At 43.2% G+C, this 23,455-nt stretch overlaps 1 protein-coding gene across 7 annotated transcripts in view; it reads right to left on the bottom strand.

Annotated features, from left to right (window-relative positions):
• LOC137365491 (serine/threonine-protein kinase MRCK alpha-like) overlaps positions 1-23,455 on the bottom strand; it is a 789,178-nt gene that overhangs the window by 164,444 nt on the left and 601,279 nt on the right. For all 7 annotated transcript variants that reach the window (XM_068027939.1, XM_068027937.1, XM_068027940.1 and 4 more), the window contains 2 exons: positions 15,961-16,066; positions 7,981-8,105 (listed from right to left, as the gene is read on the bottom strand). In XM_068027939.1, the coding sequence (XP_067884040.1) occupies positions 7,981-8,105; positions 15,961-16,066 (231 nt within the window). The remainder of the gene's footprint in view (positions 1-7,980; positions 8,106-15,960; positions 16,067-23,455) is intronic.

A 23,455-nucleotide genomic window follows, 5' to 3' on the forward strand; every position in this document is an offset into this window, starting at 1 on the left:
CTTGTTTTTATTTCAGATTTCCAGCATCCGCAGTATTTTGCTTTCATTTATATGATTCGCTGTTTTCTGCCCTTAAGCCAGTACTTTACCCTCCTATTGCATGAGCCTCAATTTTGTTAACCAGCCTTTTATGTAGTACTTCATCAAATGCTTTTTTAAAATCCATATAGACAGCATCCATTGCTTTAATTTCACTAACCTTCTCAATCAAAAAATTCAATTAGTCAAGCACGATCTGCCTTTTACAAATCCATGCTGGCTCTCCTTAATTAACTCAAACTAGTGCCTGCTGATCTTTTTCCCCGATTATTGTTTCTAAAACCTTACCGACCACTGATGTTAAACTGAATGACCTGTAGTTACTAGGAATATCCTTACACCCTTTCTTGAACATGGGTGTCACATTTTCCACTCTCCAATCCTCTGGCACCTCCCCCATAGAGGGAAAATTGGAAGATTATGGCAGCCCTTTCTCTATCTCCACTCCCATTTGCTTTGGCAACCGGGGATGCAAGCCATCTGGGCCAGGCGACATCCACTCTAAGCTTAGCCAGCCTTTCCAATACATGCGTCTTATCAATTTTGACCCTATCCATTGCTTCTACTCTCTCTGCTTCTACCAATATTTTGTCAGGTTCCTCTTCCTTAGTAAACACCGAAAAAAAAGTACTTAAGTATTCTAGCCTTGCCCTGTGCCTCTAAGCATATATTACCCTCTTTGTCCCTAATAGGCCTCATCCCACCTCTTACTACTGTTCCGTGAGCACTTCTGTTTTGCTGTGTAAAATATGTTTTAAAAAATTATAGTTGAATTTTGGCCATTGAATCATCTGGAGACTGAACTTTGTGAGTGTTTTTCTTAAATGGAAGGTCAACAGAAGGTTGACCAATAAACAAAAATTTGAGCAACAGGTGAAGCTAGCTGTTTCACGCTGTTAGTATGCAGTAGCAACATGTGCCGATGTTCGACACTAACAGGACGCTGCCGTCAAGCCAAAAAGACGTCCTGCCTATCACTCAAATGAGTAATGTGATATATGAATTTCACTGCCAGTGTGATGCTAGGTATATAGGCCATACGTCCCAAAGACTGGCGGATCGTATCAAACATGCCCTGTCCGCTGTTCACATTGGGCAAGGTACAGGCTGTACCCAACCAGCCCATGCTTGCAAAACGCAAAACACAGTATCTAACTGTAGATGTGATTCCTCTACCAATCAGAGTTCACTTGCCAACAAATCAGCGCTCTCTTCTCATACAGTATAAAGTTGCTGTTTTTCCCTACATTGGTATTCCTGCGGATTGTCCAGATGAGTGCAAGACGAAAAGCTTCACAACATGCCTCTATTTTCAGAAATACTGAAGTAAACAAGTTTTTACTGGAAGGCCCATGTTTGTAAAGAACCCAACAGGGGGTTTGACTTGAAGAGCTATTTGTTCATTGACAAGTCAGGATTTATGGCTGTCGTAGGAATTGCTTCTGGAAAAACTTGGTTTCATTTTGAACTGTTTAAAAAAAGCCAGTTGGTTTGGCTAAAAACAGGCAGTTGAAATTTACTTACTGACTTGCCAGGAGGAGAAGACCCTGCTTATCTTGCTCTTGACAAGCAAACCCTGTATCAAGTTGTATTAGTGCTTCCTGTATTTGAAGAAATCCTGAAAGTTTACAGAAACCTTGCATCTTTAAAAGAACTTGGTATCGAATGTGTAAGAATTGAAACCTTTGTTGCTGTACACCTGATGTCAGACCTATGTGAAGCCTTCTGAAGCTGCATTTCTTGAAAGCCGACCCAGACTGTTCACCAACATTGCCTGGAAAGAGCTGTTCTAGGAAGCCTCCAAGTGGCAGATACCTATTTGCCTTTGGAACACCTCGTCAAAACAAAGGACTTCCATATCTCCTATTCAGTCTCAGTTTTTTTTTATTCCAGCTAATTCTTTGTAACAGCTATAAACAAAAATCCCTTTTTTTTCTCAATTAACTGGTTATGTATGTGAGCATGTGTGAGGGCTAAGATAAAATAAGGGGCTTTAATATTTCAATTCGCATACACGTTCACTTCATTAATTAGTTAAGACTTGGTTTATAATAAATGGATAATTTTGTTGTTATTTATTAAGGAAACCTGGTTGGTGTGCTTTAATCTGGGACAAATACAATATCTGATTGTTTCGGTAAGTAGGAAAATTGAAATATGTTGTGACCTGTGGAGAAGTGGGACTGAATTAACAGTGCACTCTTCCCATTCCGGTCCTAACACTATCCACTTACTATTTACATGCTTGTAGAAGATCTTTGGGTTCCCTTTCATGTTAAATGCCATTCTATTCTCATTTTCTCTCTTTACCAGTCTTATTTTCCTCTTTGCCTCCCATCTCAACTTACTGTATTTGATCTGGCTCTGACTTGAAGAACTCACCTGACATACATCAAACACGCTCTTTTTTGTTTCATCATATTCGCTAGCTCACTCATCATCCAAGGAGCCCTTGCTTTGGTTCCCTCACTTTTTACCCTTGTTGGAATATACCTAGCCTGGACCTGAAACATCTCCTCTTTAAAGATAACCCATCGCTTTGTTACAGATTTTCCTGTCAAACTTTAGTTCCATTTTATCCTGGCTAGATCCCCTCTCGTCCCATTGAAGTTAGACCTCTTTCAATTTAGAAGCTGAGCTTTAGATTTTTCCTTGCTCTTCTCTATTGCTAATCTAAATTTTATGATACTATGATCACTCTTCCCCAAGTGTTTCCCACAGACACATGGTCGACTTGGCCCACCTGATTCCCCAACACCAGATCCAGCTATACTTCCTTCCTAGTTGGACTGAGTTCATACTGCTCAAGGAAGTTCTCCTGAACACATCTCAGAAATTTCTTCACCTCCTTACCCTTCACTCGAAACATTATCCCAACTGATATTTGGCAATTAAGGTCACCACTCCATAGTTCTTGCACATCTCTAAGATTTTCCCTGCTGATTTGCTCCTCTATATCTCTAACTCACTATTTGGAGGGCTGTAGAACATCCCCAGTAGTATGATCGTTCCCTTTTACTTACCCGAGGAGTGCATGGAACAGGAGAGAAATTCCAGAATGCAATGAACTGGAGAGAAATCCCAGAGAGCAATGAGGTACAGAGAAATCCCAGAGTGCAATGAAGTACAGAGAAATCCCAAGGTGCAGTGAAGTACAGAGAAATCCCAGGGTGCAGTGAAGAACAGAGAAATCCCAAGGTGCTGTGAAGTACAGAGAAATCCCAAGGTGCAGTGAAGTACAGAGAAATCCCAGAGTGCAATGAACTGCAGAGAAAATCCCAGAGTGCAATGAGGTGCAGAGAAATCCCAGAGTGCAATGAGGTACAGAGAAATACCAGAGCGCAATGAGGTACAGAGAAATACCAGAGCGCAATGAAATACAGAGAAATCGCAGAGTGCAATGAACTGGAGAGAAATCCCAGAGTGCAATGAACTGGAGAGAAATCCCAGAGTGCAATGAACTGAGAGAAATACCAGAGTGCAATGAACTAGAGAAATCCCAGAGTGCAATGAACTGGAGAGAAATCGCAGAGTGAAATGAACTGGAGAGAAATCGCAGAGTGAAATGAACTGGTGAGAAATCCCAGAGTGCAATGAACTACAGAGAAATCCAAGAGTGCAATGAGGTACAGAGAAATCCCAGAGTGCAATGAACTGGAGAGAAATCCCAGAGTGCAATGAGGTACAGCAAAATCCCAGAGTGCAATGAGGTACAGAGAAATCCCAAAGTGAAATGAACTGGAGAGAAATCCCAGAGTGCAATGAGGTACAGCAAAATCCCAGAGTGCAATGAGGTACAGAGAAATCCCAGAGTGCAATGAACTGGAGAGAAATCCCAGAGTGCAATGAACTGGAGAGAAATCCCAGAGTGCAATGATGTACAGAGAAATCCCAGAGTGCAATGAACTGGAGAGAAATCCCAGAGTGCAATGAGGTACAGTGAAATCCCAGAGCGCAATGAGGTACAGAGAAATCCCAGAGTGAAATGAACTGGAGAGAAATCCCAGAGTGCAATGACGTACAGCAAAATCCCAGAGTGCAATAAGGTACAGCAAAATCCCAGAGTGCAATGAGGTACAGAGAAATCCCAGAGTGCAATGAACTGGAGAGAAATCCCAGAGCGCAATGAACTGGAGAGAAATCCCAGAGTGCAATGATGTACAGAGAAATCCCAGAGTGCAATGAACTGCAGAGAAATCCAAGAGTGCAATGAGGTACAGCAAAATCCCAGAGTGCAATGAGGTACAGAGAAATCCCAGAGTGCAATGAACTGGAGAGAAATCCCAGAGTGCAATGAACTGGAGAGAAATCCCAGAGTGCAATGATGTACAGAGAAATCCCAGAGTGCAATGAACTGGAGAGAAATCCCAGAGTGCAATGAGGTACAGTGAAATCCCAGAGCGCAATGAGGTACAGAGAAATCCCAGAGTGAAATGAACTGGAGAGAAATCCCAGAGTGCAATGACGTACAGCAAAATCCCAGAGTGCAATAAGGTACAGAGAAATCCCAGAGTGAAATGAACTGGAGAGAAATCCCAGAGTGCAATGAGGTACAGCAAAATCCCAGAGTGCAATGAGGTACAGAGAAATCCCAGAGTGCAATGAACTGGAGAGAAATCCCAGAGTGCAATGAACTGCAGAGAAATCCAAGAGTGCAATGAGGTACAGAGAAATCCCAGAGTATAATGAAGTAGTGAAATCCCAGGGTGCAATGAGGGATAGAGAAATCCCAGAGTGTTTGGAGGTACAGAGAAATCCCAGAACGCAATGAGGGACAGAGAAATCCCAAAGTGCAATCAGCTGGAGAGAAATCCCAGAGTGCAATGAACTGCAGAGAAAATCCCAGAGTGCAATGAACTGGAGAGAAATCCCAGAGTGCAATGAGGGACAGAGAAATCCCAGAGTGTTTGGAGGTACAGAGAAATCCCAGAACGCAATGAGGGACAGAGAAATCCCAAAGTGCAATCAGCTGGAGAGAAATCCCAGAGTGCAATGAACTGCACAGAAAATCCCAGAGTGCAATGAACTGGAGAGAAATCCCAGAGTGTAATGAGGTACAGAGAAATCCCAGAGTGCAATGAACTGGAGAGAAATCCCAGAGTGCAATGATGTACAGAGAAATCCAAGAGTGCAATGAACTGGAGAGAAATTCCAGAGTGCTATGAGGTACAGAGAAATCCCAGAGTGTAATGAGGGACAGAGAAATCCCAGAGTGTTTGGAGGTACAGAGAAATCCCAGAACGCAATGAGGGACAGAGAAATCCCAAAGTGCAATCAGCTGGAGAGAAATCCCAGAGTGCAATGAACTGGAGAGAAATCCCAGAGTGTAATGAGGTACAGAGAAATCCCAGAGTGCAATGAACGGGAGAGAAATCCCAGAGTGCAATGATGTACAGAGAAATCCCAGAGTGCAATGAACTGGAGAGAAATCCCAGAGTGCAATGATGTACAGAGAAATCCCAGAGTGCAATGAACTGGAGAGAAATCCCAGAGTGCAATGATGTACAGAGAAATCCCAGAGTGCAATGAACTGGAGAGAAATCCCAGAGTGCAATGAACTGGAGAGAAATTCCAGAGTGCTATGAGGTACAGAGAAATCCCAGAGTGCAATGAACGGGAGAGAAATCCCAGAGTGCAATGAACTGCAGAGAAAATCCCAGAGTGCAATGAGGTACAGAGAACTCCCAGAGTGCAATTAACTGGAGAGAAATCCCAGAATGCAATGAGGTACAGAGAAATCCCAGCGTGCAATGAGGTACAGAGAAATCCCAGAATGCAATGAGGTACAGAGAAATCCCAGAACGCAATGAGGTACAGATAAATCGCAAAGTGCAATCAGCTGCAGAGAAATCCCAAAGTGCAATCAGCTGGAGAGAAATCCCAGAGTGCAATGAACTACAGAGAAATCCCAGAGTGCAATGCGGTACATAGAAATCCCAGAGTGCAATGAACTGGAGAGAAATCCCAGAGTGCAATGAGGTACAGAGAAATCCCAGAGTGCAATGAGGTACAGAGAAATCCCAGAGTGCAAAGGAGTACAGAGAAATCCCAGAGTGCAATGAACTGGAGAGAAATTCTAGAGTGCTATGAGGTACAGAGAAATCCCAGAGTGCAATGAACTGGAGAGAAATCCCAGAGTGCAATGAACGGGAGAGAAATCCCAGAGTGCAATGAACTGCAGAGAAAATCCCAGAGTGCAATGAGGTACAGAGAAATCCCAGAGTGCAATTAACTGGAGAGAAATCCCAGAATGCAATGAGGTACAGAGAAATCCCAGCGTGCAATGAGGTACAGAGAAATCCCAGAATGCAATGAGGTGCAGAGAAATACCAGAACGCAATGAGGTACAGATAAATCGCAAAGTGCAATCAGCTGCAGAGAAATCCCAAAGTGCAATCAGCTGGAGAGAAATCCCAGAGTGCAATGAACTACAGAGAAATCCCAGAGGGCAATGAACTACAGAGAAATCCCAGAGTGCAATGCGTACTGAGAAATCCCAGAGTGCAATGAACTGGAGAGAAATCCCAGAGTGCAATGAGGTACAGAGAAGTCCCAGAGTGCAAAGAGGTACAGAAAAATCCCAGACCGCAATGAGGTACAGAGAAATCCCAGAGCGCAATGCGGTACAGAGAAATCCCAGAGCGCAATGAGGTACAGAGAAATCCCAGAGCGCAAAGCGGTACAGAGAAATCCCAGAGCGCTATGAGGTACAGAGAAATCCCAGAGTGTAATGAGGTACAGAGAAATCCCAGAGCGCAAAGAAGTACAGAGAAATCCCATACTCCATTGAACTACAGAGAAATCCCATAGTTCAATGAACTGGGGCGAAATCCCAGAGAGCAAACTACAGAGAAAACCCGGAGTGCAATGAAGACGACAGAAATCCCAGAGTGTAATGAACTACAGACAAATCCCAGAGTGTAATGACCTAGAGAGAGATCCCGGAGTGTAATGAACTGGAGAGAAATCCCAGAGTTTAATGAACTACAGAGCTTCCCAGAGTGTAATGAACCAGAGAGAAATCTCAGAATGTAATGAGCTAGAGAGAGATCCCAGAGTGTAATTAACTACAGAGCTTCCCAGAGCATAACCAAGTACAGAGCTTCCCAGAGTGTAATGAACAACCGAGCTTCCCAGAGTGTAATGAATGGCAGAGAAATACCAGAGTGTAATGAACTACAGAGCTTTCCAGAGTGTCTCAAACCACTGAGCTCTATGTGTGTAACGTACACTGCATGTAATGCATTAGCGAAGTCTACAATGTGTAATGAATTACATTCTGGGAAACTCTGCAGTTCATTTCACTCTGACAATAATGGGTGCAATTTAAGGAGGAGATGTTTCAGGTACAGGTTAGGTACATTCCAACAAGTCGGAAAGGTCGTGGAACCAAAGCCAGGGCTCCTTGAGCGATGAGGGATGCAGGGTGAATGTCAGAAAGATCTTTTTATGCAGCGAGTGGTAATGACCTGGAACTTGCTGCCTATGAGGGTGGTGGAAGTGGAGACAATGATTTCAAAAGGAAATTAGATGAGCTCTTGAAAGAAGTAAACTTGCAGTGTTACCAAGATAGAGCAAGGGAATGAGACTGACTGGATTATTCTTGCTAGAGCTGGCATGGACTCGATGGGCCGAATGTCATACAGTCATAACAGCACAGAAGGAAACCAAAGTACAGACCAGTATCGAGCTTTTCAGATTTGTAGTAATTTATACAGCTGGCTAACATGCAATAATATATAGAACTCTCAAGTGCATTCTAAAATATAAAGTGACACATTCTTCTCTGGATTTATATTATAACTGCAACGCTGCTTCTTGCTGACTGTCGAATTCCAGAATAAAAACCTTAAAAAATCATAAAATCAGCATTTTTCTCCAGCTTTACTCATAAAACTGTCTTAATCTGTGCACAGCTAATATACAGTTAAAGACACTAACCATTGGATGATCTCTGTGATTTGGGCCTCCCAGTGTGCCACAGATTCCTTCTTGTCTGCTAGGTCACGTAACTCTTCTTCCATCTGTTTGTTGCTTGCACTTAGCTTCTCAAACATGATGGTAAGCTGCATGAAAGCAAGAGCTGTAATTACACAGTGTATATATTACTTACTCAGGTACTCAGGATCATTCCCAATCCTCAATCGATGGCAGTAACAAGAAGCCCCTTTTACATTATATTATTGGAAATTTTAGAGGGATATACACCATTGGCAGCGAGATACGATAACTCATGAGTACGGGAAGATGCCCAACCTGTGGCCATCAAGCCCGTCAGAGCCAATGCAACTTGACCTACCTGCTCTTATAGTTCTTACCCACTGGTTGTTCTGTTTAGATTCTGCGGCTTTCACAGTTGCTTCACTGGTGGGCAAATCCAAATCAGGTCATTGAGATCTGTTTGATTCAGAACTTGAGATACATGCAAATTAACGGGAACGTGGATTTGAAATTTACACTGGGTTCCACAGTATGCCTGTGAGCGCAAAGAGCTTGGAACACTGTGGGCTACCCCTAAAATGTGAAAATAATCAGCATATCCTCAATGGTTCTGAGCATTTATCCAATGATTCTCTACTAGTAAACCTCCTGAAGCATTGTTCACGGTACTTGAGCAGTGGAACTAAAGGAAGATCAAAGTTCCAGAAATTGAGAACCTAGACACTGACAACATCTTATTCTGCATCATCATTATCACTCTCGACCACTCCACTGTCTCTAAACAGTCAGACTGCTTGTCCGACATCAGACTGAAGCTCTTATCTTTGGTCTGGTCACCAACTCCATTCCTCTCCCTGGCAACTGCCCAAGGCTTAACCTGATCGTTTGCAGCATTGGTATCATATTTGATTCTGAGGTGAGCTTCTGACCCATAGTTACATGATCACTAAGGCGACCTATTTTCAACTCTATAACATTGCCCGACTCAACCCTGCCTCAGTCCATCTTCTGTTGAAACCCCCATCTATGCCTTTGTTATCTCCAGGCTTGATTCCAACACTTTCCTAACTGATTTCCCATTGTCCACCCTCTGATGTTACCCAAAACTCTGCTGCCCATGTCCTAATGCACACCCAGTCCCGTTTACCCATCACGCCTGTACTCACTGACCTACATTGGTTCTGGGTTAAGCAACATATTGATTTTAAAATTCTTATCCTTGTTTTCAAATCTCTCCATGGCCTCACCCATCCCTGTCTCTGTAATCTCCTCCAGCCCTACAAACCTCAGATATATCTGCACGCCTGTGCATCACGATTTTAATCACTCAGACAGCGGGGCCCTGAGCTTCGGAATTCCCTCTCTAAACCTGTCTGCCTCTCCACCTCTCTTCTCTCCTTTAAGATGCTCTTTAAAATCTATCTCTCTGTCCTAATATCTCCTTATGTGGCTTGGTGTCAGATTTTGTTTGATAACAATCCTGTGATGCGCCTTGGGATGTTTTACTATGTTAAAGGTGCTATATAAATGCAAGTTGTCATAGAGCACTTCAAATGGAGAGGCTACTGCAGGATGGAGAAGATTCACAGATACAATGGCAAAATACTATGGATGCTGGAAATCTGAAATTAAAAACAGAAAATGCTGTAAAGTACTCAGCAGGTCTGGCAGCCTCGGTGAGGAGAGAAACACCTCTCCACAGACGTTGCCAGACCAGTTGAGTATTTTCTGTTTTTATTGTTGAAGATTCACAGGCGTTAGCACTAAAACCCAAGGTGCTTGGAGACAGATCGTGGAGCTATCATAGCACCACCTATTTGATAGAGGCCTGAATCATAGCCACTAGGGAATCCAGATTATAAACACTGACTTGAGATATCAATAGAAATGTCAACATAAAAGTTCACTCAAAAATCACAACAACAAGTATCTTGGACTTGGGGAAGGAAGGCTGTGCATATTTTTTTTAATACAAGTGAAAAATAGATAATGAACCGCACTGCAAATAGACAGGTTTCTCTGCGTCAACAGCATAATACTGTGGATGCTGGAAACTTGAAATAAAAACAGAAAATGCAGGAAACACAAAGCAAGTCTGGCAGCATCTGTGGAGAAAGAAATAGTTAGTGTTTCAGTTCTATGACCTTACATCAGAACTGAGAAAGATAATTGGTTTTGAACAAATGAAAGGGGGAGGATGGGAAGAACAACAAAAGGGAAGGTCTGTGATAGGGTAGAGGGCAGAACAGATTAAATGACAAAAGATTTCATGATACAGAGCCAAAGGGCGTGGTAATGAGACAAGTAAAGATACACAAGATGTGTTTGGATAAGTTGTGAATGGCAGGATAGCAGCACCCGAACACAAAGTAAAGGGATTAAGAAAAAAACAAGAGAAAAAAGCAAAACAACAATAAAAGAAAACAAAATGCAGAGGTTATGACCCAAAATTGTTGAACTCAATGTGAAGCCCAGAAGACTGTCAAGTGCTGAGCTTTATTTGAATACTGGAGGAGACCAAGGACAGAAAGGCCAGAGTGGAAGCAAGGTTGAGAATTGAAATGACAGGCAACAGGAAGCTCAGGGTCATGCTTGCGGACTGAACGGAGATGTTCTACAAGGCGGTCACCCAATCTGCGTTTGGTCTCCCCACATCATGAACAGTGCATACAGTATACTAAATTGAATGAGGTATAAGTAAATTGCTGTTTCACTTGGAACGAGTATTTGGGCACTTGGAAGTTGAGAAGGAAGGAGGTAAAAGGGCAGGTGTTGCATCACCTGCGCTTGCATGGAAAGTGGCGTAGGAAAGGGAGGGGGTGTTGGGGTTGGCTGAAGATTGGACTAGAGTGTTTTCGAGGGAACTAACCCTTCAGAATGCTGAAAGGGGAAGGGAGAGGAAGATGTGTTTGGTGTTGGCATCACACTGGAGCTGGCAGGAATGGTAGAGGAAGAGCCATTGAACACGAGGCTGGTGAAACATTTAAAGAAGCAATTCAAACGGTTCAACAAAAGTATATTGTTTAAAAACAAAAACTCGTCAAGAAAGACCCATCCATGGCTCACTCAGGAAGGACAATATTAGACTAAAGGAAGAGGCTTACAATGTTGCAAAAAAATAGTAGCAAGTCTGAGGATTGGGAGTGTTTTAGAAACCAGCAAAGGGCCACCAAAAAGTTGATAAAAAGGGGAAAAACAGAATGAGAATAAACTAGCCAGCAATATAAAAACAGATTATAAGAGCTTTTATAAGTACATAAAAAGGAAGAGAGTAGCTAAAGTTGGTCCCTTAAAGGCAGAGACAGGAGAAATCATCATGGGGAATGAGGAAAAGGCGAGGCATTGAACAAATATTTTGTGTCCGTCTTCACAGTAGGAGACACAAGTTTCATACCAGAAATAGGCAGTAACCGAGGGGCTAAAAAGAGTGAGGAAATTAAGGATATTGATATCAGCCAAGAAAAAGTATTGAAGAAACTTGAGGGACTAAAATCTGACAAGTCCCTGGGACCAGATGGCCTACATCCTAGGGTTCTAAAAGGGATAGCTGCAGAGTTAGTGGATGTGCTGGCTATGTTATTCCAGAATTCCTTAGATTCAGGGATGGTCCCATCAGATTGGAAGTTGGCAAATATTACGCTGCTTTTCAAGAAATGAGGTAGAGAGAAAACAGAGAACTACAGGCCAGTTAGCCTAACATCAGTCATTGGGAAGATGCTGGAAACTATTATTAAAGAAGTCTTAACATTGCACTTGGAAAAGCACAGTAATGATTAGAATAAGTCAGCATGGTTTTACTAAAGGGAGATCCTGTTTGACAAGTTTATTAGAGTTTTTTAAGGATGTAACTAATAGGGTAGATAAAGGGGAACCAGTAGATGTAGTATACCTGGATTTTGAAAAGGGTTTCGATAAGGTGCCACATAAAAGACTACTAGACAAGATAAGGGCTCATGATGTTGGGGGTAATATATTAGCATGGATAGAGTTTTGGTTAACAGACAGGAAGCAGAGAGTGGGCATAAAAAGGGCCTTTTCAAGTTGGCAGGCAGTGAATAGTGGGGTGCTGCAGAGATCAGTGCTGGGGCCTCAGCTATTTACTCTCTATATTAATGACTTGGATGAAGAGACAGAGAGTAATGTATCTACGTTTTCTGATGATACAAAGCTCGGTGGAAAGGTAAACTGCAGAGAGGATATAGAGAGGCTGCAAAGAGATATAGACAGGTTAATGAGTGGGCAACAAGATGGCAAATGGAGTATAATGTAGGGAAGTGTGAAGTTGTTCACATTGGTCGTAAAAATAGAAAAGCAGAATATTTTTTAAAAGGTGTGAAACTGGTAAGTGTTGATGTTCAGAGAGACTTGGGGGTACTCGTACAAGGAACAGACACACAAAGTTAACGTGCAGGTGCAGCAGGCTATTAGGAAGGCAAATGGCACGTTGGCCTTTATTGCAAGGGGATTGGAGTACAGGAATAAAGAAGTCTTACTAAAGGGCTTTGGTGAGACCGCACCTGGAATACTGTGTGCAGTTTTGTTCTCCACTTTTAAGAAAGGATACACATACACTGGAGGCAGTGCAGCAAAGATTTACTAAATTGGTCCCTGCGATGAGGGGATTGTCCTATGATGAGAGGCTGAGTAAATTGGTCCCTGAGATAAGGGGATTGTCCTATGATGAGAGGCTGAGTAAATTGGGCCTATATTCTCTGGAGTTTAGAAGAATGAGAGGCAATCTAATACAAGATTCTGAAAGGTCTGGATAGAGTAGAAACTGAGAGATTGTTCCCACTGGTCAGGGAATCTAGAACACGGGAGCACAGTCTCAGGATAAAGGGCCAGTCAGGACTGAGATGTGGAGAAATTACTACTCTCAAAGGGTTGTGAATCTTTGGAATTCTCTACCCCAGAAGGTTGTGGATACTCCATCGTTGAATACATTTAAGGCTGGGATAGATAGATTTTTGGTCTCGCGGGGAATTAAGGGATATGGGGAGCGGGCAGGAAAGTGGAATTGAAGCCATGATCGTATTGAATGGAGGAGCAGGCTCGATGGGCCATATGGTCTACTTCTGCTCCTATTTCTTGTGTACCTGTGGTGGGGTGGAAGGTGAGGACAAAGGGAACTCCATAATGGTTTTGGGAGGGAGGGAAAAGGGTGAGAGTAGAAGTGCATGAAATAGAATGGACACAGTTAAGGGCCTTGTCAACCACGGTGAGGGGGAATCCTCGGTTGAGGAGAAAGGATGACATATTGGAAGCGCTCATATGGAAGGTTGCATCGTCCGAACAGATGTGGCGGAGACGGAGAAACTGGGAGAATGGAAAAGAGTCCTTACAGGAAGCAGGGTATGAGAAAGTGTACTCAAGGTCGATATGGGAGTCTATGGGCTTACAGTGAATATTGGTTGATAGCCTATTTGCAGAAATGGAGACAGAGAAGTCAAGGAAGGAAAAGTCAGACGTGAAGGTGAGAGAAGGGTGGAAATTGGAAGCAAAGTCAATAAAATTTTCCAGTTCAGAATGAGAGCAGGAAGCGGCACCAATACAGTCATCTATGTACCAGAAGAATAGGTGAGGGAGAGGCCCGAGTAGGACTGGAACAAGGAATGTTCCACATATCCCACAAAAAGGCAGGCATGGCTAGGACCCACAGCAACACCTTTTATTTGGAGGAAGTGAATGGACTTGAAGGAAGTTGTTCATTGTGAGAACAAGTTTCAGCCAGGTAGAGGAGGGCGGTGGTGGATGGAAACTGGTTGGGTCACTATTCAAGGAAGAAGCAGAGAGCCCTACGACCGTTCAGGTGGGGGATAGAGATGTAGAGGGATTGGATGTCCATGCTAAAAGAAGATGGTTAGAGCCAGGAAACTGGAAGTGATGTAGGACAGTGGAAAAGCCCGGATGTAGGTAGGAAGATACTGGAAAAGGGGAGAAAAAATATGAGTTGAAATAGTAAGAAAGCAGTTCAGTGGGGCAGGAACAGGCTGAAACAATGGGTCTACCAGGGCAGTCCTGTTTGTGGATTTTGGGAAGGAGGTAGAAGCAGGCCCAATGGGGTTGGGGGACTATGAAGTTGGAGGCAGTGGAGAGAAGATCCCCAGTGGTGATGAGGTCAGTGACAGTCTTTGATGTTTGGTGGTGGAGTAATGGTCCGGGGAGGTAGCAGGAAGTGTCAGAGAGTTGGTGTTCGTCCTCTGCTAGATAGAGGTCGATACGCCAGATAACAACAGCATCACCCTTGTCAGCAGGTTTGATGATGATGTTCAGGTTGGATCTGAGAGGAGGAGTGCTCCATGTTCAGAGGGAGATAGGTTACTGCGAGGGAGCTGAGAAATTGAGACGGCCAATGTCATGCCAGCAGTTCTCAATGAAAAGATCACGAGAGTGTAAAAGGCCAAAGGGAGGGGTTCAGGTGGAGGGAGAATACCAGAGGTGGGTTAAAGGGTCTGTACAATGGGGGGGGCAGGGGGGGTGGTGCGGGAAAAGACTCCTGGCCAAAGATGTGCGTGCGGAGGCAAAGGCGATAGAAGAGCTCAGTGTCATGCTGAGCTCAAAATTCATTGAAGAGGGGGTGTAATGGGATGAAGCAGAGGCCTTTGATGAGGACAGATAGTAGTCAATTTCATGGTAGATAATTTTTTTGATTTTATTTTCTTCCTTCATCAGTTTCCTGCCACTCCCTCCTCGGGACGTTGCCTCCTTGCCCAGGCATATATGCTTCCATGGAGAATAAATGCTACAAATACACAGATCAGTCAATACCTGTTAAGAAAAAGTGCAGGATACAACAGTTCAGTGTGTGTCCTTCATCAGAATGATTATAAATTCTCACAAAAGGTGCAAACAAAAAAAGTCACTACCCAGGCTGCCTATGTGTGACTCCAATCCCACATTTATAAGGTTGATCTCAATAGCCTCAGGGCAACTAGGAATGGGCAATAATGCCTTACACATCACAGGAACAGGTTCATAAAAACAGCCTTCCATTTATATAGCTGACTAACCAGTTAATATGCTTTTGGGTGTTGGACGAATGATGAGCAGGATCTAGATCATTCTGTTCTCCAACTAACACCACAGGATCTTTAACAGGAAAGCACTGGTTTAATTTGAAGGATGGGATCTACACCATTGCAGCTTTCCCTCAGTACTGCATTGCAGTACGAGCATAGATAATGGGCTCAAGTTCTCTTGATTTTTCCTCTGCAGTACATCCCCTAATTTGTCCCTGTGGAACATGCCAACTGCAACTTATCTAAACTCTCACTGCATTTCAGAGATGGACTTTGAAGCTGAGCTGAGCACCAGGAATACGTATCCTCCTTTTGAGTGACAGATTAAAGCAAATATTATCTTTGATTCAGTCATCAAGCCCAAGTGTGTAGGATTTAAATTTTTGATCGTGAAGTCATTTTAAAGGAGGAGCTACTTTTTTATAGCTTCATGAATGTACATGAATTCACATACAGGTTTAGCAAAATCTTTATTAGACTCCCTATCTTGCTAAAGGAATTGTGCAAATGTTTCACCAACTCTTTGAGAAATAAGAGTATCTGTGCTAATCAAGGATCTTGCTAGGATGGGCTTTAATATATATTTTTAAAAATCCTAGTGAGTTTAGGCATGGAACAAGTGCAGAAACATGAATGGGCAGTGACATGCTGTATGCAATGATTTCACACAGACTGATATCGCAAAGGAATTCTCGTGAAGAATGATTTTTTCATCGAAAGCGCATTACATATATGTAAATCAGCCACAAAGGACCGATCCTCGATCAATTATTTCACATTCAAAACAGCGCGGAACCTAGGAACGTAAAGAAAATGAAGTTGGATATTAGCCTCAGGCCCAGATCAGTCCTTAAAAATATTGAAAATGTGGAGTAACAAAGCCTTTCATTAATTCAAGGCTACAGTGATTCACTCACCACACGGGCATAATATATCTCTCAGAACGCTGGGGCACCCTCACCTTATCGAGTTCATTTGATAACTTCTTGTTGTCTTCGCTCAGCATGATTCTCTCCCGCTCATACTTTTGCTTAAATTCGCCCTCAAACTCTTCCCTTTCGTTTTGGCTGTATTAAAAAAAAAGTACTTATTTCAAATATACAAAGTCAATAAATTGGTTCATTTCTAACCAAGTTCCATCATATACTTTATATTGGAAATATCATTTTGTCAAGAGTGCCTGCTTGGCACAAGTTCGCTGTTAATTCCAGAATGAGAATTTGTTTACAATATAATATGCACTGCTAGGGTAGATCAAAAGGAACAAGGAAAGAAGTTAAGTAGTTGAACATTTATAAGAACTTGATTCCCCCATCACCAAGGTTCAGTTGTCTAATAATTGCTGCAGACTCAACATTCTCATGTGTTTGTGCTGATGGGCAGTCACAACAATTTGTGAAATCCCATCAATCAATCCCGGTTAGTCACACATGCAATCCAAAAGTTCACACTGCTCCCATTCCGTCCAGTTGTGTATAATTCCTGATACAGGGTCTTTAATTGCAATTCAGGAGCAACGATTCCTAGTTAATGATGCTTCCTATTCTTGTTTTGATGAACCCATATAATCTGGAATGGACTGCCTGAAAGGTTGCTGGAATCAAGATTCAACAGTAACTTTCAAAAGGGAAAGATACATAGTTAGAAATAAAGAACGATACAGCACAAAGGAGGCCAGGTCATTCATATATATTAAAAAGCTGTGGTCCTAAAACCAACCCTGGGGGGGGGGTGGGGGGGAGGGATATACTTCACACTGCCATTCACAATAACAGCAGCAACAACCTACATTCATATAGTGGCTTTAACAGAGTAAAACATCCTAAGGTACTTCACGTGAACATTATCAAACAAAATGTGACACTGTGCCACTTAAGGAGATATTAGAGATGTCCAAAACCTTGGCTAAAGGGCTTAGTTTGAAGGAGCGTCTTAAAGGAGAGCGGTAGAGGGGTGGAGGTTTAGGGAGTGGAGTGATTAAAGTCGGGGATGTGCAAGAGGCCAGAACTGACGGAAAGCAGAGATCTAAGAGGGTTGTAGGGCTGGAGGAGGTTACAGAGATAGGGAGGGACATGGTCATAGACAGATTTGAAAACATTGCCAAGAATCTTTGAACTGAGGTGTTGCTGGACCAGAAGTTAGTGTAGTTCAGTGAGCACAAGGGTAATGGGTGAATGGGAGTCAGTGCAAGTTTGGATATGGCAGCAGAGTTTGGGATGAACTCAAGTTTATGAAGGACAGAAGATGGGAGGCCAGCCAGGACAGCACTGGAATAGTCAAATCTAAGTGTACAAATATGGAGGTAACAATGGTATGAACGAGTGTTTCAGCAGCAGATGAGCTGAGGCAGGGTGGACAGGAGACAGGCGACATTAGAGGTGGAGGTTAGAGGTCTTGGTGATTGAGCAGATATGTACTTGGAAGATCATCTTGGGGCCAAATACAACACCAAGTTTTTCCAAGTGCCAATTAATTTTGTCTCAGATTTATGTCTCTAAAAGGTTCCCCCGCCAACCACGTCAGGCTGACTGGCCTACCGTTGCCAGGTTTATCCCTCTCCCTATTTTTGAATGGGGTGTAAACATTTGTAATCATCGAGTCCTTTGCCGCCACTCCCATATCTAAGGAGGTTTGGAAATTATGGACAGAGCTTCCACTCTTATGTCCCTCAGTAACCTAGAATGCATCCTATCCAGGCTGGTGACACTTCTACTTTGAGTGCAGCTGATTTTAAGTACCTCCTATTTACCTACTTTATCCTATCCAATTTCTCTACTACCTCCTTTACGATGACATTAGCAGCATTCTCTTCTTTAGCAAAGACAGATGCAAAGTACTCATGCTCGCTGCCTTCACAAGATTTCTTTTTTGGTCCATAATCGGCCTCATTGGAAACAAAAAGATTTACTGGGCAATGAGAGAAGAGAAGGGGAGGGGAGGGGGACTAATTGAATAGCTCTTTCAAATAACTGGCACAGGCACAAAGGGCCAAACAGCCTCTTCCTGTGCTGTACCTCTGTATTACAATGGATTGAGTACCATACAGTACATTCTGATTATAGTGATCTATTTCCCCAGCAGCCCAAATCATCACCATAACCGACTACCTAGAATTTTAGAATGTTACAGCACAGAAAGAGGCCATTCGGCCCGTCATGCCCACGCTGGCTCTCTGCCAGAGCAAATCAGCTAGTCCCACTCCATAGTCTTTTCCCCGTAGCCCTGCAAGTCTTTTCTCCAGATAACTATCCAATTCCCTTTTGAAAGCCACACTCTCAGGTGGTGCATTCCAGATCCTCACCACTCGCTGCATTAAAAAAAGTTTTTCCTCATGTTGCCACTGGTTCTTTTGACCTTCACCTTATACCAGTGTCCTCTGGTTCTTGACCCTTCCACCAATGGGAACAGTTTCTCTCCAGCTACTCTGTCTAGACTCCTCATGATTTTGAACACCTTTATCAAATCTCCTCTCAACTTTTTCTTCTCTGAGGAGAACAACCCCAGCTTCTCCAATCTATCCATGTAGCTTGTCCTTCATCTCTGGAGCCAGTCACATAAATCTTTTCTGCACTCTCTCTTAAAGCTTTCACATCCTCCCTGAAGTGCAGTGTCCAGAATTGGACACAAAAATCCAGCTGAAGCCGAACCAGCGTTTTATAAAAGTTCATCGTCACTTCCTTGCTTTTGTACTCTATGCCTCATTTTATAAAATATGATCCCATATGCCTTATTAACTGCTTTCTCAACGTGCCCTGCCACTTTTAACATTTTGTGCGCATATACTCTCTGTTCCTGCACCCCATTTAGAATTGTTAAAACAATATTTTATATTGCCTTTCTTTGCTCTTCCTACCAAAATGTATCACTTCATACATTTCTGCATGAAATTTCTATATGTCCAGGCTACTCCACCAGCCTATCTATGTCCCCTTGAAGTCTATCAATATCCTTCTCACAGTTCCCAATACTTCCAAGTTTTGTGCCATCTACAAACGTTGAAATTGTGCCCTGCACACCCAAGTCAAGGTCATTAATATAGATCAAAAAAAGCAGTGGTCTGATTACCAGTCCCGGGAGAACCCCACTGTATACCTTCCTTCAGTCCAAAAAACAACCGTTCACCAGTACTCTGTTTCCTGTCACTCAACCAACTTTGTATCCATGCTGCCACTGTCCCTTTTATTCCATGAGCTTCAACTCTGCGATAACTAATTCCTCCTGCACAGTGCACTGATGGGCATTCTAAACAGCTGAATAAATTAATAAATCTACTTATTAATAGTATTTTAACAGACATTTTTTTTAACTGATTATATAAATTTAGTCCCAAATGAGTTCTCTAAGCAGAACACTGCGTAATGTTAACCAGCACTTCAAACAGCTGAGCAGTGGCTGAGGGGAGAGAGCAAGCAGCTAATTTATTGGCTGTTTACAACATCAGTCATCATTGAACAGCCCCCTGGGCATCATAGGAACCCAGGACAAACTGATCAGACTTTATCCCTCAACCATCATCATTAAAACTGATTACCTGGTCATTAGCTCATTGCTGCTTGCAGGACCTTGCTGTGCACAAATTGGCTGTTATGTTTCCTACATTACAATAGTGAAAACATTTCAACACTACTTCATTGGCAGTGAAGCGCTTTGTGACATTCTGATGTAGGGAAAAGCAGTATATAAATGCTGGTCTGTCTTTGAAACCAATGGAAAATCTGCTTGTTTTATACCAATTAGTTTTGGCAGCGGGTATTTGAGGGTTATGTGTGCACAATAACGACAAGCTGATTCTAGTGCACCTTCCATTTTAAAAAAGGGCAATGCTTTCCAGGTGTTGATGTTGCTCAGTGCTTCAGTGCACTGCAATCAGAGTGCTGGAAAATGAGTCCACTGTTTCCATTTCCAAAAACAGAGACTTCTCAATCTCAAAATACTTGGCAAAGATGCAGAGTAAAAGCGGAGTGTTTCTCCCAGATGGAAGGAGTGTCAACACAAGCCACTTGCCCCAAACCTCCGTGACCTGTTTGAAAGTATCTGTGCACCTAGTCAGGGAATGGTACCATTCCTACATTACAAACATGACTACTTCAAAAGTACTTATTTGGCGGTACAACCCTTTGAGATATTAGCGTTCCTCCAATTCTGGCCTCTTATCTATCCCTAATTTTAATCACTCCATCATTGGTGGCCATGCCTTCAGTTGCCATCGCCCAAAGCTCTGGAATTCTCTCCCTAAACAATTCTGCCTTTCTACCTCTCCTCTTTTAAGATGTTCCTTAAAACCTACCCTTTGACCAAGTTTCTTGCCATCTCTCCTAATCTCCTTATGTGGTTAGTGTCAAATTTCATTTGATAATGCTCCTGTACCTTGGGAGGTTTTACTATGGTAAAGGCACTATATAAATACAAGTTGCTGTTGTTGACGTAGGTAGTGAATGTTTAATACAAAATACACTATGAACTAAGAACAAGCCCTAGTAGGTAGCAGTGTCTCTGCTCCATGACTTAGAAATCTCAAGGAGCAAGAGTTTTCAGCAGTACTGCCACCCTATCTTGAATATCAGCGCATCACCCACAGTGCACTATACAAACGTGGATGAAATGATTTATGAAGCCACTGTTAACTTACAACTTTGGAGTTTCACATTGAGGAGCTGTGTTTAATAGGAGAAGAATGTGACTTATAAATCATAGCTAGGCACATCAGAATGCATGTTTAAACACATCCTGCCATAAAATGCAGTGTCGCCACTTGGATTCTTGACTAAGAATGAACAGTGTCATTGAAGCAACATTTTTTATTACTGTGTAAAGCCTTATATTAACAACTCATCACCAATAGGATGATGTAAATTATTCTGAATGGTGCACAGATACAATTCCAATCAGAACCAGAAGAAACATTTAAAATGTCTCAAAACTGAAGAATAACAAAGAATAAAATACGCTTGAATTTAATAAATTCAGCACTCAGTTGAATGAAAAGATGCAACGAGAGATGATTTAGTGGCCATTGGGAGCACACTGCGAGGCCTGAATTGTGTGCTCACTGGACACTCAAGGCCAGCTTAAGTATAATTTCAACATGCTCCCTGTATCACATGGGACTCTTGCAGGGAAAGCGACTGAAGAAGAGATTTGCAAAATGTAAATGGGCCACAGCTCAAACCTAAAGGGATGTTGTCACTAGGGCAAGTGGCTGTACACATGTGGCATGTGGGAAGTCATGGACACACCATGTGTCCTAGTCAAACATATCTGCATGAAGTGTTACCGGCTGCACAAGCTGAGCTCCGGGTTTCAGAACTTAAGCAGCGGCTAGTGCCACTGGCAGTGCGAGGCAGAGAACTACGTGGATAGCATATTTAGGGAGGTGGTCACACTGCATTTTAGGAGCATGCAGGCAGATAAGGAATGGGTGATCGCCAGGCAGTCTAAGAGAACTAGGCAGGTAGTGCAGGAGTCCCCTAAGATGATCTCACTCGCTAATCAGTTTTCTATTTCGGATACTGGTGAAGGTGAAGGTTCATTAGAGGAGTACAATCAGAGCCAATTTTATGGCACCACAGGTGGCTCAGCTTCACAGGAGGGGAGGAAGAAGAGTATAAGAGCAGTAGTAATAAGGGATTTGTTAGTTCGGGGAACAGACAGATGTTTCTGTGGCCGCTGACGTGATTCCAGGATGGTGTGTTGCCTCCCGGTTCTTTTTTATTCATTCATGAGATGTGGGCGTCGCTGGCCAGGCCAGCATTTGTCGCCCATCCCTAATTGCCCTTGAGAAGGTGGTGGTGAGCTGCCTTCTTGAACCGCTGCAGTCCATGTGAGGTAGGTACACCCACAGTGCTGTTAGGAAGGGAGTTCCAGGATTTTGACCCAGCGACAGTGAAGGAATGGCGATATAGTTCCAAGTCAGGATGGTGTGTGATTTGCAGGGGAACTTGCAGGTGGTGGTGTTCCCATGCATTTGCTGCCCTTGTCCTTCTAGTTGGTAAAGATCGCGGGTTTGGAAGGTGTTGTCTAAGGAGTCTTGGTGTGTTGCTGCAGTGCATCTTGTAGATGGTACACACTGCTGCCACTGTGCGTCGGTGGTGGAGGGAGTGAATATTTGTGGATGGGGTGCCAATCAAGCGGGCTGCTTTGTCCTGGATGGTGTCGAGCTTCTTGAGTGTTGTTGGAGCTGCACCCATCCAGGCAAGTAGAGAGTATTCCATCACACTCCTGACTTGTGACTTATCGATGGTGGACCGGCTTTGGGGAGTCAGAAGGGGAGTTACTCGCCGCAGGATTCCTAGCCTCTGACCTGCTCTTGTAGCCACGGTACTTATATGGCTACTCCAATTCAGTTTCTGGTCAATGGTAGCCCCTAGGATGTTGATAGTGGGGGATTCAGCGATGGTAAAGCCATTGAATGTCAAGGGGAGATGGTTAGATTCACTCTTGTTGGAGATGGTCATTGCCTGGCACTTGTGTGGCGCAAATGTCAAGGTTAAGGATGTCATGGAGAGGCTACAGGGCATTCTTCCAGGGGAGGGTGAACAGCCAGAGGTCATGGTCTACCTTGGTACCAATGACATAGGTAAGAAGCGGGAGGGAATGAGGGCCTGAAAGCAGATTTTAGGGAGCTAGGAAGGAGATTAAAAAGCAGGACCTCAAAAGCAGTAATCTCGGGATTACTCCCAGTCCCATGTGCGAGTGAACATAGGAATAGGAGAACTGAGCGATTGAACACATAGCTGGAGACCTGTTGTAGGAGAGAGGGCATCAGATTTCTGAGGCACAGGGACCTGTACAAGAGGAACGGGTTGCATCTTAGCAGGACTGGGACTAATATCCTCGCAGGGAGATTTGCTAGTGCTGTTCAGGAGGGTTTAAACTAGATTGGCAGGGCAATGGGAACCTGAGAGGGAACTCAGGTTGGAGGGAAGCAAAACTGGTAATTTGTCAGCGGTGTGGGAACCAGGAGCAAATATTAAAGAGGAATATCAAAGTGCAAAGAATACTGGGGAAGACAGACAGCACTGGATTAGGGAACAGTAAGTCATTAGGTGGGGTCAGAGTAAGAGAGAAAGTAATAAAGTCTAAATTAGGGTTAATGTGCAAATATGTGAATGCACGGAATGTGGTTACTAAGATTGGTAAGGTACAGGTGCAGATTGCCATGTGGAAATATGATGTTGTGGCTATAACAGAGATCTGGCTCAAAGAATGGCAGGACTGGGTGTTAAATATTCTTGGATACAAGGTGTTCAGGAAAGATAGGAAAAGGAAAAAAGGGGAGGGGTGGCGGTATTGATTAAGGAGAGCATTGCAGTGCTGGACAAAAAAGGATGTCCCAAAGGGGCCGAGGACAAAGTCAATTTGGCTACAGCTAAGGAAGAAAAAAGGTGCAGTTACATTGCTCGGTGTTGTCTATAGGCCACCAACTAGTGGGAAGGACGTGGAGGAACAAATTTGCA

The sequence above is a fragment of the Heterodontus francisci genome, chromosome 3, assembly GCF_036365525.1.
Source record: "Heterodontus francisci isolate sHetFra1 chromosome 3, sHetFra1.hap1, whole genome shotgun sequence".
NCBI classification, from domain to species: Eukaryota; Metazoa; Chordata; class Chondrichthyes; order Heterodontiformes; family Heterodontidae; genus Heterodontus; species Heterodontus francisci.